Source organism: Rhagoletis zephyria, unplaced genomic scaffold (assembly GCF_001687245.7).
Source record: "Rhagoletis zephyria isolate East Lansing unplaced genomic scaffold, Rhagoletis_zephyria_1.1 Rzeph_scaffold_00580, whole genome shotgun sequence".
NCBI lineage: Eukaryota > Metazoa > Arthropoda > Insecta > Diptera > Tephritidae > Rhagoletis > Rhagoletis zephyria.
This window is the reverse complement of record NW_016157664.1, coordinates 47,239-66,730: the sequence shown is the minus strand read 5'-3', so window position 1 is coordinate 66,730 and position 19,492 is coordinate 47,239. Positions and strand designations below refer to the sequence as shown.

At 33.7% G+C, this 19,492-nt stretch overlaps 1 protein-coding gene and 2 long non-coding RNA genes across 3 annotated transcripts in view; 1 reads left to right on the top strand and 2 right to left on the bottom strand.

Moving 5' to 3' along the window:
• Positions 1 to 19,492, top strand: part of LOC108360484 (uncharacterized) — a 76,228-nt gene that overhangs the window by 25,183 nt on the left and 31,553 nt on the right. The window lies entirely within an intron of this gene.
• Positions 6,835 to 19,492, bottom strand: part of LOC108360481 (box A-binding factor-like) — a 29,335-nt gene continuing 16,677 nt past the window's right edge. The window contains exon 3 of the mRNA XM_017612770.1: positions 6,835 to 7,034. Within this exon, the coding sequence (XP_017468259.1) occupies positions 6,996 to 7,034 (39 nt within the window). The 3' untranslated portion in view covers positions 6,835 to 6,995. The remainder of the gene's footprint in view (positions 7,035 to 19,492) is intronic.
• LOC108360483 (uncharacterized) lies at positions 13,471 to 15,975 on the bottom strand. The gene is made up of 3 exons (XR_001847116.1): positions 15,696 to 15,975; positions 14,932 to 15,559; positions 13,471 to 13,960 (listed from the first exon to the last, which is right to left on the bottom strand). It is a non-coding gene; the product is annotated as an uncharacterized LOC108360483 (long non-coding RNA).

The following is a 19,492-nucleotide window of genomic DNA, read 5'->3' as shown; positions in this document are numbered from 1 at the left end:
TTAAAAAAATATAGTTATCCGGAACTGCTAAATGTATTTATTAATAGATCAATGCAAAAGTGCAAAAGTGCAAATTAAACAACGTCAAAGGAAATGTTTTACGTATTACATTAAAAATTGATTGAAAAATATTTGATTTAGAATTAGAGTGAATCTATATTTTCATGTAACGCATCATTGCAATAGTGATTGTCATGATACATACTTATGTATGTATATAAAGCGCGTGTGTAAAAATAAAACGGTATGGACTATCGATAGATGATAATGTGCTAATAATTAATATGCCCGTACTAAACGATTGATGTGACAAATGAGTTCGGGAACGTCTGCTTGTCTACCTGCGTACATTTAAGTGCTAATTTCTTTAATTTTACAAATCCAACAATTTACTTTTATAATTTTACAATCTTATACGACAATATACATACATACATATAGTGTCGGACAAAAGTATTGGCACAGCGAGTTTTTCGCAATGTGTGCAACGTTATTCTAGATTCCTTTCGCAAATTTTTGTTCTAAAATTTTAGTTCATACTACAACAAAAAACGTAAAAATGAAATCTCTGCACTTTGTGCAAAACTCAGGAAAATTCGATAAATTTGGATATTTATTTGTAACTTTCCAATCAGATTCTTTATAAAAAATTTTAGAAAAAAGTTGCTAGAAAATCACGTTATTAATTAATTTCTTCTATAAGAAAACTGGCAATTTGTTATACTAAAAAAAATTGAATTGGCTATAAAACTGCATGCCCTGAAGAAATACGCAAATTAGTATGCAAATTTATTGAATTTTCCTGAGTTTTGCACAAGGTTTAGATTTTTTTTATTTTTTTTTGGTGTATTATGAACTATATTTTTATACAAAATTATCAAAAAGAAATTATAATTAAAACCTTTGCAGAAATTGCGAAAAATTCTCTGTGCCAATACTTTTGTTCGTCACTGTATGTATGTATATGAGTACTACACAATGGTATTTATACAATTATGTATGTACGTACATAAACTTACAATGTATTAAACTTAAACTAACTCGATTTTGTGTAATTTAAAGTGCAGGTCTTAAGTATTGAGCATAATTTTGTATGTATGAATACAAGTTGATTTACATACATACTTTTTAAATTTAATTTAAGCTATGGAGATAGGTACCAGTCAATTATTCACCACACATTTATACTTAATTACAAATAAGTGGTCATGATTAAATTTCCTGTATTAAGATATCACTATCTTAACTTACAAATGTAAGTTAAGGAAATTTTTGATTTGTCGATTTTGCGAGCAAAAAAAAAACAACAAATAGCTGTGAAAATTTTCCCGACTATAATGGAAGAGAAAAAATGCGACATAGACCGCAATTATTAAAATTTTAGGGTAAAAGGTTTGGCTATTGAAATCACGAAAATTTACCAGTGCATAGCTGATATTTTGCTCAATGCATCTCTTTGACGGCTGACGATTTTTTATGAAAACTGCGAACGCTGAAAAGTTGACTAAATCTTTGCGCATATACAATGATGAAAAAAATAAAGGAGAAAACAAACGTTGAGAAGTTTTGGATATTTTCCTTTTGCTTATTTTATTTAATTTTTTTTTATAAAAGCGCACTGTAGCACACTTTCGCTACAATTATAACGAGTAGTCTCTTCTTATTATCTACGTTCTTTGACATGGCCATGGAAAAAGAAAATAAACCTTCTTCCATGTAAACAAATTTCGCTAACACTTTGTATGGAGAAAAATGCGTAGAACCGTCGGCAAAAAAAAATATTAAAAATCCAATCTTTACCCACTTCAAATTTGCACACTAATAATAATAACAGATTGGCGCTTACACATGCATATGTTTGTGTTTGGCCGTACTTCTCCTACGATTTGTGGCGTGCGCCTTGATATTGTCACACAAAGGGGAGGGACCTACAGTTTTACGCCGACTCCGAACGGCGATCGTATTTTTATGAGAAGCTGTTTTTCATGGCAGAAATACACTCGAGAGTTAGCCATTGCCTGCCGAGCGGCGGCTGCTGTTAACCACTACGCCATAGCGGCCGCCCATTACACATTATTATACTAAAATTGAATGGGCCATAAAATATTTAAAGTTTTGAGGAAACTTTGTTGAACTTTCCTTAATTTTTGAATAAAATTTGAAACTTAGATTTATATAGTTTTTTATAGCATGAAACATATTTTTGTAAAAAATAACAAAAAAAATTTAGCTTGTTGGCAACAAATTGGCGACTCACCGGTTTATTACCGTGGTGACAAATCGGTAACATCATTTCTTTCATGTCAATTTCGGAGTAGATAAGTTATCGAAAATTCCAAACTTTATCCCAAAGTTTAAAGTTTAATTTACACCAAAGACAGGATTGAAAAAAATAGGAAGCCCCATAGCGAAAGAAAGAATTAATTCCGTTTCTAGGTTACAATTTTGTATACAAAAAATAAATGAAGTATTAAAAATAATCAAATTATTCGAAATATCGCCTGAAGAGATAAGAAAACGACTCATTCAGGTGAGTTGCCTTCGGCGGACGTTTTAGAGCGACTGGTGAAAAGAAATCCATACGATGGCGATATTACCGTCAATAAATTTGTTTCGGCGGGCGACACGTTTTCTTATTTCCGGCAACAAAAATTGTTGGGGGGGTTAATATTTAAATATGAATAGGTGCACGCAGATACATATGTATGTACTTATATGTATGCAGGCAAGTGTATGTTTATAACTCACACGAGTTGTATGTATATATTTCGGCCAACGATTTTACTCTGACACTACAGAAAACCCAAAAACACTCCACTTTTTGGCTCATTTCACTCCGCTCGAAAATTATAAAATGGCAACGCTGTCGAACAATCGAGTCTAAACCAAATTAGTATGGGACCACCATTGAGGTACCACCTTTTGCGATAAAAAAAGAAAGAATTATCGAAAGTTATGCGGCAACATACATAAAAAAAAGCATTCCGATGAATTGATAACTTCCTTCTTTTTCTGAAGTCGGTCAAAAATAGAGAACAGCAATATTACAGTATCAAACACTAGTACTCGCTGCAGCTGTGGACAACGAACTCGTCAAAGCCTACATGAAAGAGAAAAGACAATATAATGAGGGCTGAAGCTATTATAAACACAATACAAATTATAAAAAAGAGCAAGACGATGCAAGATATATGTAGAAAAATTTATTTGCACGGCAGTCAACCTAAATCAAACAATCGGACTGTTGTGGTGAAAATATCGAGAAAATCATGTCATTCCTCACAGATGAGCTTCTGTTGTACAGTTACTAAGTTCGAAGATTCAGCCCTGCAAAACATCAATGAAGTGGATCCAAAACTTTTTCCCGCACGCAGACATTTTTAATTATCACCAATTTCCCATAGAATGTTGTGTTTTAAAAGTATGCACATTAGGGCGGTGCAAAAATGCATAACGAGAATTTCAAGAAAACGTAATTATTTTGTTAACTATCTTTTTTTACACCATTTTTCCCTTTTCAGATTGCGTTCTATTATTGGAAGCAACTCAAACCTCTGCATCTTTACAGCTCTACAAGATCCCAGAGTCTTTTCGTGTTAGCGAAAAAAACTTTTAAATTGGCTGGTTGGGGCGCCTTCCAGGGTCTAAACAATACCGGATCGCAAAATGCTCAACTAGCTTGGGCCACTACATCGGCCTCGCCATCCGAAGAGGAAAATTTATTATATACATAAGGAGGGCTTATATTCAATACCCTCTATCTGCACTTTTCACATAAATGAGATTCTGTATAAAAATTCACCTAAGACTTAACAGTGATCGGTGATATTAATGCTGACCTTGTATAACGCTTGACAGAAAATTTTACTATTAAATTGCGAAATCAGAATTAACATCAGTGTTGACAGGTAAGTCCCAGATGACTGTGTTCTAACAACACAAAGTAGTTTTTTGTGAAAATTGCAGATAGAGGGTATTGAATATTAGCCTCGATTAGTACAACGACCTAAACGACGGAGAAATAGCACATCAGCGCACAAAATATCGTTCCCGCGACGTTCGGGTCTACGTAACCGGAACGACCCAGACTTATATCTGGCCAATGACTGTCACTTCAGCAACATTCCCCAAAAACGCTTGTACTTGAACTTGTATTGTTACAAAAAGGAAAAAATAAATGAAGTCAAAGGACAGCACTTTCAGCAAAAACTCTCTGTTCTTTGAAATAAAGAATGGAATGGTCACCGTCACAGCTATAAGGGAACTAAAAGTCCAAGAATTAGAGCAGCACAGTTCATTTATTTATGTGGGACGTATTTAGCACACATGCTTGATTCTACATAAATATGTATACACCGAAATATATTCCAATGCTGCTTCAATTTTTGTGCACACGTGAATTATTTAGCAAGAAAAATAAACTTGCTGGTTGCTGACATTTTGAAACCTCTTGCTGCCTGGCAACACTAAATTTGTGATATAAACAAACATCAGATGTTTATTTCACACTATGATCACTTAAACTACTCTCCGCTGTCAATGGCAAAATATGCGTGAGTGCTGATATAAATATAAAAAAAAATATATATATATAAATACATGACGCAAAATAAATGTGTGGATGTGGTTTGGTTTGACAAAAAAAAAAACTTCCAATGGCACGCGTATGCAAATAAATGTGTTAAATACTATGTTTGGCAAGCAATACTAAAGTTTCGGATATTAATAAAAATAAAAAAACAATGAAAAATGTCTACATGTTAAAAAAACACAAGATATCAATATTTGGCATTCACGGTGGTGCTATATGAACCATTTTGAAGAGTGGTCATTTTATAATATGCAATTGCTTTAAAGACAATAGAAATTAATTTTTTTCTGTAGTATTTAATCATAAATCTTATATTTTACTTTGATATTTTTTCAACTGCAGTGAGAAAGGAGTTTAATTACGCCAACCAAATATATTTCTCACAACACAAGATTTGCTAACATTTTCAGATTAAAATAATTTATTTAAAATTTTAACACTTTTAGGACCTGCACTTTGAAGTACCACATTAAAAATAAACGTAGTGTCGCGTTCAGTTCAACTTACCATTTACTTAAAAGCTACCTTACTACCTTACCTTAAGGGATATACATAACACGTACATACAAACATACATAAGCACAACATATGGAAGTATCTGTGAGCGTTTGAAAAATAAATAAAAAGAAAAATAGCAAAAGCAAAAAAATTAAAAATAAACCCTAAATATAAAGAGGAAACCAAAAAAAAAATATAAATAAAAAATAATAATACAAAAGTATAAAAATACAACATAAACTAAATAAGTGAAAGCAAAACTGGCAATTGACAAGTACATACTACTTTAAGCAGTCGCTACAAATTTGTACATAACTCAGTGGTTAGCGTTGCTGGCTTTGAACATTGATGATGCGGGTTCGATTCCTGCTGAAGTCTATGTAGAAAAAGAAGCCTGATGAGGAGATGTGGTGATCTCCGAAATAGCAGTTATAACTTCTACCGCTTCGACTTTGCTGTTTTTTCCATTTTTCCAAACAACCAAATCGTGGTACGAAGCTCAAAAAACATTGTTAAAGCGGTCCAAACCGCAGTTCAGATATATGTACTCGCGAAAAGCTTCTTGCACCGGCACAAGTTCGATTTTTAGAACGGTTTGAAAAGCTTTTGCAGTCAGCTTTTAATAATTTACCTAAATGCTTTTATACAAATAATTTTAAGATAATTTTAAGAACGAATCTTCGTCTAATCTTTTTACACAATAACTACAGATACACATATGTACATATGTAGGTATGTATGCACGTAAGTATGTATTGTAAATGCGCCAACACAATGGATATAAAAAGTAAACGGCTGGACCATTTCAACGATAAGCTTTACTATGAGGGTCCCAAAATAAGTAGTAGAACGGTCAAAAAGGCTCGCAAAAATTTTGTCGCGAACTTCTTATTCTGCAGGCAGTCCGCACTTTTGGCGAAAAAATTGTGAGTGATGAATTATGTAATAAAAAAACTAAGATTTAGCAACGCTTGAAAAGAAGACGTAACACTTAAGCCACTCTTAGTTTTCCATTTTTACTATGTATTTCGGAACGAATTTCCGTCACTCTGCCTCAAATTTGGTCTGAAGTAAAACCGCTTTGGAAGTTGTGCCATTTCCAGTGTAATTTTTTATTTTCACTTTTGGCCTGACCTTATTTCTTGATACTAAAGTGATTTTTTTTTTGCCGAACCTAGAGGTCACGCCCTTTTACATTTTTCGGTGATACCTACATTCAACAGTAAATCATTTTTTTAAATACATTGTGCTGCTGAAATAATCAAAAACGTGCTTTAGAAAAAGTTTAATGATTTTGGTGAGCTTTAATTTACTTACATTAGGGTGGTAATTCAATTAAATGAGCATTGGAACAAAAAAGTTTCTGCTCGAGACAAAAACAAAAAAAAAAAATCTAAATTGCATTGCAAAAATACTTCAGATTCGAAGGTTTACCGCGAGTTTTTTTCTGGTACGAACTTATATATGTATGTACATACATACATATACATACATATTCTGTATAAAAAAGCACGTTCGAATTTTTTTAAGACAATTTTTTCAATTACAATTTAACTTTTTTTTAGTTACCCTCTTTGTTTTTATTTCCGAGCCGTTTCTTCGCTTAATTTGACAAAAAAGCCTTGAATGCAAATTTCATGGAATTATTTGGTCTTGACGCTTGAAGTGTTTTAGATCCATTGTGTTGTTCAAATTAAATTAAATATTGATAAAACATTCGGTGCAATTTGTATTTGGTATTTGCATTTTTTTTTTGCAGAGCTAAGCGTTTTTTAAGTGATTAGTTGCACAAAACCAAAACTGATAGCACTATCATACATGCGAAATTATACAGTAATTTTGTTTTCTTCATTTAGGAAAAACATATGCACGTAGTAAATAACAAATAATTTTTTTTTGCATTCGCTTAAAGTAGTTTAGGAATTAGGGTGGGTGGCTGAAATATCTGAAATTAAATACAACAAAAAATTAGCTTTCAATTTACGATTCACTTGTTAAATTACTACTAGAAACAAAACAAAGGAAATTGATTATTATGAGAACATAAGATATATGCTTCAACAGCTAAAACATATACATTTTTACAGACAATAGGAAAAAAACACACAACAAGGTGATGTACACAAATAGTATATTAAATAACTTATTTTACCAGCATTATTATTAGAAATGCAAATGTGCATAAAATCTGCGGTTATAAATACATATGTGCTGTGACTGATAAAATTTAAATTTATTAATATATACATACATATAAATTTATGCAATAAGACAACACATGTGCTTAAGCATGTATATAAGACAGAAAACTAATTAATTATTGATTACAAAATGTAGTTATATAAAACATAAATAAGCTTCATCTAATCACCAAAGACACATATGAACAGAAAAAATAAATAAATAAGCGTTTACAGTGATTGCCTATGGCTCATGTAATAACCCTGCAAACCAAAGTTCTCGATATCTTAACGAAATCTTTAGGAGTATCTAATATGAAGTACACGAACTCGTAAAGAAATTTATGTACGAAAAATAAAGAAAGTTCCGAAAAACTTCTGCAAGAAATTCTTCACATAACAGCATTATTTTCATTTGTTTACCGATTTTCTTCCGAAATTTCGTAAAAACGTATGTACATACTACATATGTATGTACAATATAATAATCTGGTACTGATGAGTCACGTTTTGTAGTTGGAGCATACAAGGCAGATATAATAGACTAGTGAACCCGCATGGCGTTAAGACGCCAAAATTGAGTTCAGTATTTTAAACAGATGGCGACACAATTCACAAACCTTAATAAATATTGAAAATGTTTCAAGTAAATTCGTCCATCCCTTTCTGAACGAAGAGAGGTATCAAATCATTTCCTCAAAATTCAAACCACCGTGCGTGCATCGCTAAACAAGGTCGTAACTTCAAAAAATAAAACCTTAATGCACATTTAGAATGACGGTGCTGATCTGATGACCTTCATATTAAAGATCTGCTGACCATGACAAAAAAGTTATGTATTTATAAAAATTAACTCAAACTAATTTTTTCGGTATATTATGGGTTTATTCGTAAGAACATATATTCCCATTAGTTATGGAACCCGACTTCATCATGTGCCTGTCTTCGCAGTAGCGCATCCTGTTAACCCAGTTCTCCAAGACCTTGTTGATGGTCTCTGGTTCTATCGTAAGAAATGCCTGACATATGCCTTAAAGGCCTGAATCGTTAATAGATTGTTCGCATTATATCGGTCCTACACGGCATGGCACAAAAAAGTCTAAGGGCGGGAAATCGCGGCTCCCAGGGAGCCAATTGACTTCATCGAGACAGCTGATAGCACACAATTACCGAACTTTACAGATCTTTTAAGCTGCACAAAAATTATTATATATATATATAGATATCTATTCGAGCAAAGTTCAAAATTACAGGCATACATATCTACATATCGTTACCTTAATTCACAAAGGCCCTAACCAAATTTTTTTTTTTTTACAGGATAAGCAAAGAATATTAAGGGTATTCATCAAACCTTATAAATCGTATAAACTTATAATTGTGTAAACTTTATAAATTAACTGTCAAAATTTTTATGGAAACTCGTTTACACATTTCTGATAAATGTCTCCAGTGATTTCACTGAATAACCTTGATGAACTGAAGCCAAGGCAAGAATTGGGATCAGCATAAAACAACGATATGATCCTGATATAGATCTGTTTCAATTTATCATCCGTTCCGTTTGTTTTGTTTTACTGATAATTTGGCCGCACAGTTTGGGAGCACTGACAAATGAATTCATACACAAACAGACATGCTGTCCTTGTTTCTTTTAACTTGTGTCAAATAAATCGCCTTTATCTATCTATCCATATTCTATTCTATACTGTAATAAAACTGTAGATTGTTTGTATGTTTGAACTTACTAATTTCCGGAACTACTGAATGGATTTTCATGAGGCTTTAACTGTTATATAGAGAGTGAGTGAGAGTGCGACGTAACCTAGGGTTTGACCGCGATTTGACGATCGTCAGATTATTCAAGTGCACAATTTTTAGCATATAATTAACCTACCATTCTTTAATCTGACGCGCTCGAGTAAATCCAACTATCAATTTTTTTTACTATTCGGATCAGCTGCCCTATGCGCGCCGCTCTGCACAGCCTATGGCCTAGATTTGGTAGAGGTACTCAACAGACTACAGGATATCCCCCTTTTGTTAATGTGACGCGCTCGAGTAAATCCCCAAATGCCTTGTTGGGCTCTCCTACTATAAAGTATTATTATGATTCGAAACGATCCGTAATTTGTTTTTCCCTTCTGGCAAGACATCTTTACCTCATATCTATCAGTTAATAGCGTATTGTATTCCACCGCTTGTTTGGCCATTGTTTACAACAAAATTTTGGAGTGTGCAATATTTCTTTGTAAAATTTCATCAGTTTCCAATTTTATTCAACAATCACAAACAGACAGAGAGATTTAGAAAATAATATCAGATTGGCACTAACATTAATCCCAACGCATGTAAAACTAGTATCAAAATTTAGAGAAAAAGAAAGTATGTAGATTTAAAATTTTGCAGAACAATCATACAATAACTAACTGAGAAAAGTAAAATACGGCTACAATACATACAAGTCGAGACTGCTTATTTTTGTGTTAAAATTTATAGTTGCATTTTGTGCAGGAAGAGTGAAAAAATCCACTACCTATAGTTAGAGAAGCAAAATTTATAAAAATATATACAGGGGTGGTCACGAATTTGGAATTTTGTAATCTGTAATATTGTTGTTTTCCACACAATTTTTCCATTAAAAAAGGCCTCAAGCTCAATAAAAATTGTTAAGAGTTTTGTAATTTGCACAAAATTTTACTTGCTACATTTCTTTGTAAATTTTTATAAAAATGAATGTAGCTGACTATAAATACACCTTTTTTTTAATTTGTTGAATTTTTGGGAACCCTGCACAAGTCTTAAACCATGCCTTGTATGGTTGATGTTATAGTCAGCTATACTTAAGAACAATTACGAAAAAATATTGTGAATATTGTAAAATATGTATGTAGGTGTGCTAAATTCGTCACCACCACCGTATATATTTTGCCGTTCAGAAACTTAAAGACGTACCAATCGAATAGATGGCACAGAAATCCTAAGTTACCGATAAATATTTACCATTATAATATATGTACACATAACTTTTATCTGAAATCTTCTAAATATGTATATAAATCTGAAAGTTTTGCTACAGATTCTACGGCATGAAAATTTGAATTAAATATGTACATATATATGGTCTTAACTCACCGCGTAAGTACTAAGGTCAATACATTTATAAAACTATCAAAACGGCTGACGACCGATTAACAAATAATTACAAGTAACGATAAATACTTGGAATAACATCCAACCTATATTCAAACTTTTACCAGCATTCCGCTTAATTAGCCAACATTTTAATGACAATGTTGTTTATAAAATTGTTTGCATTAATCATTTATGAAAATATAGTTCATTCTATAATATAAACCATAAAAATCAAAAAATTCAAACAATTTTCATAAAAATTGTGAACTTTTTGTTCAGAATTTCTAGAAAATTTTCGAGTATGCAGTTTTGTAGACCATTCAATTTTAGTCTAATGAAGTGCAAGTTTCAACCGGCAAAAAAATCTAGTTGATTTTTGAGACTGCATACTCGAAAACTTTCTAGCAATTCTGAATAAGAAACGGAAAATTTTGATGAATATTTTTACAATTTTTGTGAATTTTATATAAAAAATGAAACTTTGATTCATATGGTTTATATTATATAATGGACTACATTTTCATAAATAATTAATGCACACAATTTTTCATACAAATAATTGTGAATATTATATTAGAACAAGGTATACATTTTCATTTGTCGCCTAGTGTATATTTTTGAGACTATTGATATGAGCCACAATTTCAAGGCGATTTTACCATTCTAGCTTCGTCTCCCTAACCTTCATAACCTCAATAAGAGAAATGTCAAAACGTTGATTTATCATTTTTCAAATATTTTGAAAGTTTCGTGCTCTTAGTGTAGTAACTAACCATTGGTGATGCCAACTTTTGAGAAAATGTACAACAATTTAGTAAACTTTTTCACCCTAATATATGTAATTTTTAATTTTCACATGGTTAAGAAATTCATATCACCTGAAATGCAAAAAGACGTAACAACATCGTAAATGAGAAAAAGACGTGACTAATATTTTATTTTATTTTTTATAAAATGATGTGGGGAGTTGTAATTCGATGATATCCAACATATAAATCAAACAGTGAATTTAGAATTCTTTATTAGATATGACTTTTTGCATTTCAACGATGATGTTTATTACGCATTTGTGAATTTCATTTCATAAAATTACAATATAGCAGCAAAACCGAAAAACGTTCAGAACAAAAGTAGAGCTCACTCCTGGGCAAGTTCCAAACTTTGTTTAAATAGAAATAATTGAATTAAAAACCTAACTACCATTACGATAAAGGTCTGCACACGCTACTGCAGAATGGAGCACATTTCCCATTTAGATATGAAAACAATTCGAACAAAACGGCGCAGAATTTCGAAAACGTAGAGATCCGAAAAGTCATGAACTGAAGCAAAAAAAACAAAACGTTTGACCAAAGTACGCTGAAAATTGCACTACAATGGGAAATACTCAAATTTAACCAAAAGATATTGTCAGATATACAATATAGTATATAGAAAATACTGTACTACCACCAAAACCCGGCACTGCAACTGCTTTATATTTAAATGGTATTGAAATTTTTGTAAATACAATCGCACTCATGCATACATACACACATTCACATAATATTCGCACTCATATACACATTAGTACGTACCCTTGATCGACCACTGCGCGATCCATCAGCCGCAGAATCTTTATTTCTTGAACGTTCCGCTTTGCTGGTCGCTATTATCGGCAAACCACCACCTTCCATCATTGTAACAACAACTTTATTATTACGACTACCGGCCGCTATGCTACCACTGGGTGTCTTGCCTCCCCCCACCGGCAATGTGGGACAATTTTCTTGTATGGTTGATGGAAAGCGCGCTTTTCGACCGCGATTCGCCTTCAAATCTTTCTCCTTCCCCCGCTCCTTCTCCAATTCCTTCATGGTTGCGGGTGTATGACTTTTGGAACGTTTCAAAAATCTGAGCATATGATTTTTTAGACGTGTTGAACTGCCGCTAGCATCACCGCGCTGATGCAATTTTCCAGCGTTTGAACCGCCACCACCATTTGTGACGCTGCTCGGCGGCTCTAGACGACGAAATGTGCCATCTGCTGTACGTACATAACACCCATCAGTCATCTTATGGTAGGAATCTGACGGCAGTTTATGGAAATTTCCATTGGGACTGCGATAGTAGCAATTATTTGTTTTGTGATATCTATCGCCAATGGTTAAATACTCTGTCGTCGTTGTCGTCTTCTTGGTTGCGGTCGCGGCATCTGTAATATTATCCGCTGATGGAAGGGGTGTAGTAGCTGTTGGTGTGGCTGATGTTGCCGTCGCCGTCGTCAACTTGGACATTTGCAAGTTACTAGTCGTGTTGGACCATGTATCGTCACCATCGTCGGTAACACCGCTAACGCTAATGCCAATGCCAATGCCACAGCCGCCACCAACACTACTCGTATCGTTGTCTTTATTATCGAAAATATCACTGGTATTTAGTTCGATACGCTTGCCGATCTCACTGATCGTGACTGGCCGTCCATTGGCGAGACCTTTAACGCGTGGGTTGTCAACAACACGTAGCAGTGATGACTCCTCCGTGCCGGTGACAGCAGCGGAGAGTGCTGGTGGTTCCAGTGTTGAATGGCTGTTGTTATGCACCTTTGACTTCCGTATGGAGTGGCTGCGATTGCTGAAGTGTGTGGCGGTCGACAAGCGGTTCTCATTGTTCCTTTTGTCGTGATGGCTGGATAATTGGCCCATAACTTGTTTTATATTATATATTACAACTTTAACATATACCTCTCGCCCCAGTTCCACTTTGCACATATTGTTGGCAAAAGTAAGACCTGATTATGCACTTTTTTCTTTATTTTTGTTTAGCAGACAAACATTTATTTTTGAACATTGTGATAAGTTTTTATAACGTATTTCTATATACATATATGGGTATATATTTTTGGTATAAAAATCACTAAGCTGGTCGTCGATGAATTACGAGTACTTTGACTAGTATGAAAATATAGAACCAAAAAGTTGCTTACATATACTGATTGTTAATAAAGTTTTGTTTTAGTAAGTTTTGATGCGAATTAATTGAGCTGTATTTTTATACACTCATACGTCGCGTACGCACAGGCTGTAATTAGTTGTTTTTTTAGAATTGTTACGCTGTACTACATAGCGAATTGATGTTAACTATTGCGAATTGCAATACATATTTGGAAGTTATGCTGAAATTAGTTTGTTCGTTTGTAATTTTACAAAACTCTCAAGCTCACAGGCGGAAAATAATTTTTGCATTAAAGTGTTTCATGCTGAATTACTATGTTTGAATATCCGTATAAGCTATGGAAATTTTTCTGACTTATTTATATTCACACTATAGATGTTGCGTGTTTTATCTTGCGAAACATTTTCAACCTAGCAAGCGCCAATGTAAAATTAAAGATAACTAAAGCTGCCGAAACTCACAACACATCGTTCTCCACTTTACGTACATCCATCTACGCTTGTTTGGTTTCTTTCAATAACCATGTTTCATTTCTTCTTCTCCTCCATTGATTCATTCGCTGTACTTGGAACTCCATCTTTAATGCTGGATTTTTTCGCTCTCTTGACTTACTGCGGTATACCTGTGACATTTTTATTCGTTACATTTTAAAAGGGCCGGCCGATAGGCCACTCTCCCACTGCTGCTGCCCGGTATGTACTGCATACTTCATACGTTTGATTGAGCTCGGCTTTTAGCTAAATCAGCTTAAATCAACTGCGTCGCATGAAATATGTATACACTGCCGAGTGTTTCTTTCATACCAGTGCAAGAAAAAATGTACAAGTGTTTGGGTGGTTTGTTGATCATCGACGTGACTGAGACACCCAAACAACACACATGTTTCATAATTTTGACGTGCATAGGTAAGTATGCATGTGCGCATGTATGTAGGTAAGCAAAAAGCTCGAAAGACTGTAGATTAAAGACAGCAAACCAACAAAATATCGCTAAACAATGACAATATACAGCGGCAAAAGCTTACCCGCTTCTGGCTATAGCAAAAAGCTATCATATTATTTACGTTACGCGATTGACGCTGTGGCTGAACACTAAAGTGAAAAAATAACAATTCTCTGCTTAATTAAAAGCTCAAACGTTATTTTAAAACAAACAAAAAAAATACTTTTCGTATCTGCCATAGTCATTCAATTTCAAATCGAATTGAAGAAGGATAAATTATATAGAAACTAGCTAATAAGCGACTATCGCAATTTTTTGATCTCCGGCTTTAGTTTCGTATTTCAACATTACGTCAGCTGTGCACTACACTATACATATATCTACTTTTATGTGTATGACCGTCTGTATTTACTATGCATTGTATCCATGTACACACGCATGCACGCCACTGTGCTTAGCGACGACCAGCGGTACAAGCGTAGTTTAGTCTAGCCCTCGGCAGCCAGTAAACTGTCTTCTAGTTAAAAAAAAAAGAAAAGAAATACAAAAAAAGACGAGGAGCAACATTATTTGTAGGAGCTTTTTTAACTAGCGACTTTTGCTTTTTTACTGTCTATTTATACCACCGTTTTCACATCGCACTCAACACACTTGTAGATTAGAGCGGATTCTTATGCACCATTTTTCACAACGCGTTTACACTTTTACGCTTTTAATGTAGCCTGCAAATGTATCTTTGTATTGAGCATTAGGCAGGCATTATTTCACTTTCGCAACTAAGCAATGAGTATAGTGAATAGTTTCGAAAAAAAGGAGAATCGCACTTATTCACACTTGATAAATTTTTAATGTACTCGCTTATATGTATGTTATGTACGTAGTGTCTATGTATGTATGTATGTATGTACATATGTACATACTACATGGTATGCATGCTTATATTACGTAAAGTAATTTAATCAAGATTTTTATTAAAACACATTAGACACACTGATTGCACTCAGAAAAAAACCATCATCAAACCCGTAAAAAAATTAAAGAAACTTGAAGTCACTTAGTGTTCACCGAAGCTCTTTTTGTATACCAATTCAACTTATGACTAATGTTATATGCGCGTATAGGTGTAACTTTTATGCACACATTTCTTTCTTTATTCTCCATTCATTCAAATCAATTTAATTTTCACAAAGTTTGCTGCGTTCCATGCTTTGAAGCGTTAAGCGAATTTTATTATAAAATTCTATTAATTTTCAAGTACGGTACAGAGCTTGCAGCAACACTTGTTGATTAAATTTTTTAATATATAATCTATGCTTAGCACAATTACACGTTACATGACCATATACATATGTATAGATTTAATTACACATACATATCTGTAATATAGGCATATATGTACATTAATACATATATACCTGCATAGATATATATTTATTATAAATTGTACGCGCAGCACCAAACCGTCCAACGCTTCAACAACGAAAATTTTATTATAATACGAAGGCTTTAAACGTCGCCATGATACTGAGAGGTCTATTCAATTTAGACTTGTTCTCATACCGCTGCGGCTGTGGCTCTGTAGCTTGGCAGTGGCTCGGACCTGCACGCATACCTATACTTAATCACACACACACACACACACACACACGCCCAGACACACGCATATTTATACAAAGTCACCTATAGTGTCTGTGGTTTAGTCTCATCATCAGAATCGTACAAAGACTCAACGCAACGTTGGATAGAAAATGTTGTTTAATTCTTGACGACCTTTTATTTTGCAATTCTCAAACGTACGAAAGAGAATGTTGAAAAGCTCTCACTTCGATGAGGAACCTAATTTAGATTGAGACAAGTGTAAATATGAGCTACAAGCCGCAAGTCAGAAGTCATCAACAGCCACAGATACCACACCATAACAACAACACTATATACGTTTATACATAACATAATAATAAGCAATTGTGTGCTTCTCTTGTATGCAACAGTGTGTCCCAGTAAGCGTTTATTCCAGCAATCGAAATGAAGAAACAACTTTCGTTCCCACGACAGTCGGGCCTACAGCTTTTCTAATTAACTCAAGTACAAGTCTTTGTGTAACAACTATGTTATGATCAGAAACTGCTAAGCTATTGGGAAATTGGGAAAAGTATTGCGGGCCAGGCAAAAGTTTTCATGCGACTGATTAAAAAGTGTTTAAAATTAAAACTCAGCCTTGCAAAGTGTGGGAGAAGCTCTCACGAGTCAGAAAACACTTCCAAAAGGATTTCCGCCAATCTAGACGGATCTGTAAATGTTCAATGTTGCCTTGAAGCAATGTGAGTAGAGGAGTTGCTTAAAGCCGAACCACTTCCTCACCAACTTAAAGTAATTTCGATTAAGTCACAAAGAGTATCCAGACACCTGCGCTTTCCCAAAAGTGCCACGTGTTAAAACATTAAGTGTGTTTGAACTCCCAAGTAGGGCCTAGGAGGACGTTATGCTTCCAACAAGTGCTAGTTCGGGTACACACTGCGGTACCAACAGTTGTTGTTTTTGCTTGTTGTTGCCAGAGTAACAATAATAAGCGAAACGGTTATTTGTAGCAATAATTTTTCATTGGAACTGCTAACTAACCGGCCAAAGTATCGACATTAGTATGAGTAACTTTTTTGCTTGATGCTCCTCTCCGAATGTAGTCGACATTTATTCCTCACTCGCAGTGGAGTAAAGCGATATGCACTATGATTAGGGAAAGAGGTGAGTTGAGGTGAAAAGGGTAAAAAAAGTTGTGAATGAAATATGAGCAGGAACGAAAGTTAGTTACTCATACGCCATACTATTATCGTACATGGCGTATGAGTAACATTATTTCATATTTATATTTCATACACAAAATCATTGGCATTTTCATTTCAACATTCACAACAAGGGTACTCATATATACGCGCAAGTTTCATATTTGGGCAATTGGGCAACTTTGCGCCATGTGTTTCATGAGGATAATTTTATATTTTATGTAATTTCTGACATTTAATTATTTGAAAAATTCAAACTCAAATTTGAGTAAATATTTAAGTCTTACCGCAGTTATTTCGAAAAAGCGTTGAGCACAAACCAAAATGAAAATAAAAAACAAAATAGCTGATTGAGGGTTGCACAGCACACTGCGCAAAGTTGCGCTACAAAATTGCCGCGCAAAGTTTCCCTTTTTGTGCAAATGGCTTTCCATACAAATCTTGACATTTCATTTGCGAGGGTTTAAAATTGCACAGTTTGCCCAGTGTGCGAGAGTTTTGCGCTGTTAAATGAGTACCCTTAACTTGTTTACAAGCTTTTATTCAACTTTCTCTGTATGTACACTGCCGGAACCAAGTATTGACACAGCAAATTTTTCACAATATATGCAACAATTTTTATTCTAATATTTTTCCGTCAATTTTGTACAAAAATATGGTTCATTCAACAACAAAAATATGTATATAAAAATATAATTCCTAAACTTTCTGCAAAACTCGCGAAAATTCAGCAAATTTTCATCAAAATTTTTAACTTTTTAATCAGATTTTTTTTTGAGTATGCAGTTTTGCAGCCCATTAAAATGCAAGTTCGGAGCTAGTCAAAAATCGCATTGATTTTTGAGATTTTTTTGTTGGAGGTGTTTTGCATTTTTTCCATATAAAGTATTTTCGAAAAAAAAAATTGTATGGAAGACTGTGAAAAAAAAAATTTCCAAAAATCAACATTCAATTCCTAGCTACTTAAAACTTGTACTTAGTTATAATAAATAAGTCTACTAAAAATGTTGTCAATAGATGGCGTACGAGTCGATATATTTGGTAAACCAGTTCATATTTAGAAAGCTTGCTTTAAAAATATTTGTTTTTACTATTAACTTATTTATTTATTAATCGATTCTCTTCGTTAGTGGCTTGATTTTTTGTAAAAGAACATGCCTTCTATCTAAAAAATCGGCATACAGGTATATAACCTAAGACCCAAAATGAAGTCCAAAACTTGAGATTTTCCCTATAGTGTATTCAGCAAATAACAAAATGGCGCGTTTCAGGTAGGACAAAGCAAAAGACCACGACCAAAACTTTACCTTTTGTTGACCATTTTATTTGATAAGGTCACCTTTCTTCAAGAGCAAACAGTAAATAGGAACTATTATTGCAGAAGCATTTGAGGGAGAATTTTTGTCACAAAAATCGAAATTTTTAGAGAAATAATTGATGCTAAAAGCGGCTATTTAGCTATAAAAAAAATTGGTCCTCTGTATACGTCTGTGGATGACCACTTGTAATTTTTTTCTGATTCAAGTCACAAGCGAAATGTATTTTAAAACAATTGAGGAGATAGAGGATTCGCAAATCCAACTGAAGGGCAATTTAAGTTCACACTATGGAAATTGAAGATTAAAATAAGCGCATTCTTTATAAAAAAAAAAAAATTATTATTATTAAAATTGCAAAATGCGGTAGGCTTTTGAGCAACACAAAGACTAACAAAGAAAACAGAATAGCCATTGGAATAGCTTATTGGGTTACCATTCCAGCCAAGCTGAGTATGTCTACCTATTACACACAGCTGGACGGTGCACGAGCAAAGACAAAAACATAAAAAAAATAATGGTTGTGTATGTACTTGTTTCAGCGACTATAGTATACACGTTTGTGCAATCTACTGTCGAAGCTACGCTTTTTTCAAAATCTACTCATTTTTATAATTTCATTTTCAATGCAGTCATGATGATATTTCTAGTTAGTTATACATGCAATGGATGACCATGTGTGTATGTGTGTATATGTGTTATTTAAGCTTTACCGCATAACCAACGTGACGAGCTGTTCTCAATTTGCAAAAAAAAATAAAATTAAAAAAAGTAAAGTGCGCTTAATTTTAGAAACGACTGACCAACTAGTGCATATTGAACATACATATGTAGGTATCTATTTACCATTGTATACATATAGGCATGAAAGTATGCAAGTATATATGTACATATGTACATACTATTGTTCGATCGTGGTTGTGTGGATTTTTCCCACTTAGTATACTTGAAGCGCTCATATGTATTCAACAACAAAAACAATAACATCAACAATAGTGTGAAGAGAGTATCGGTCGAGTCTCTATGTCAACAACTGAACTATCCAGTGATCCTGTAGTGATTCTTTAGCCTCTCTCACTCTTTCAAGTGAGCCCTATTCTTATAGCACTTAGCACTTAA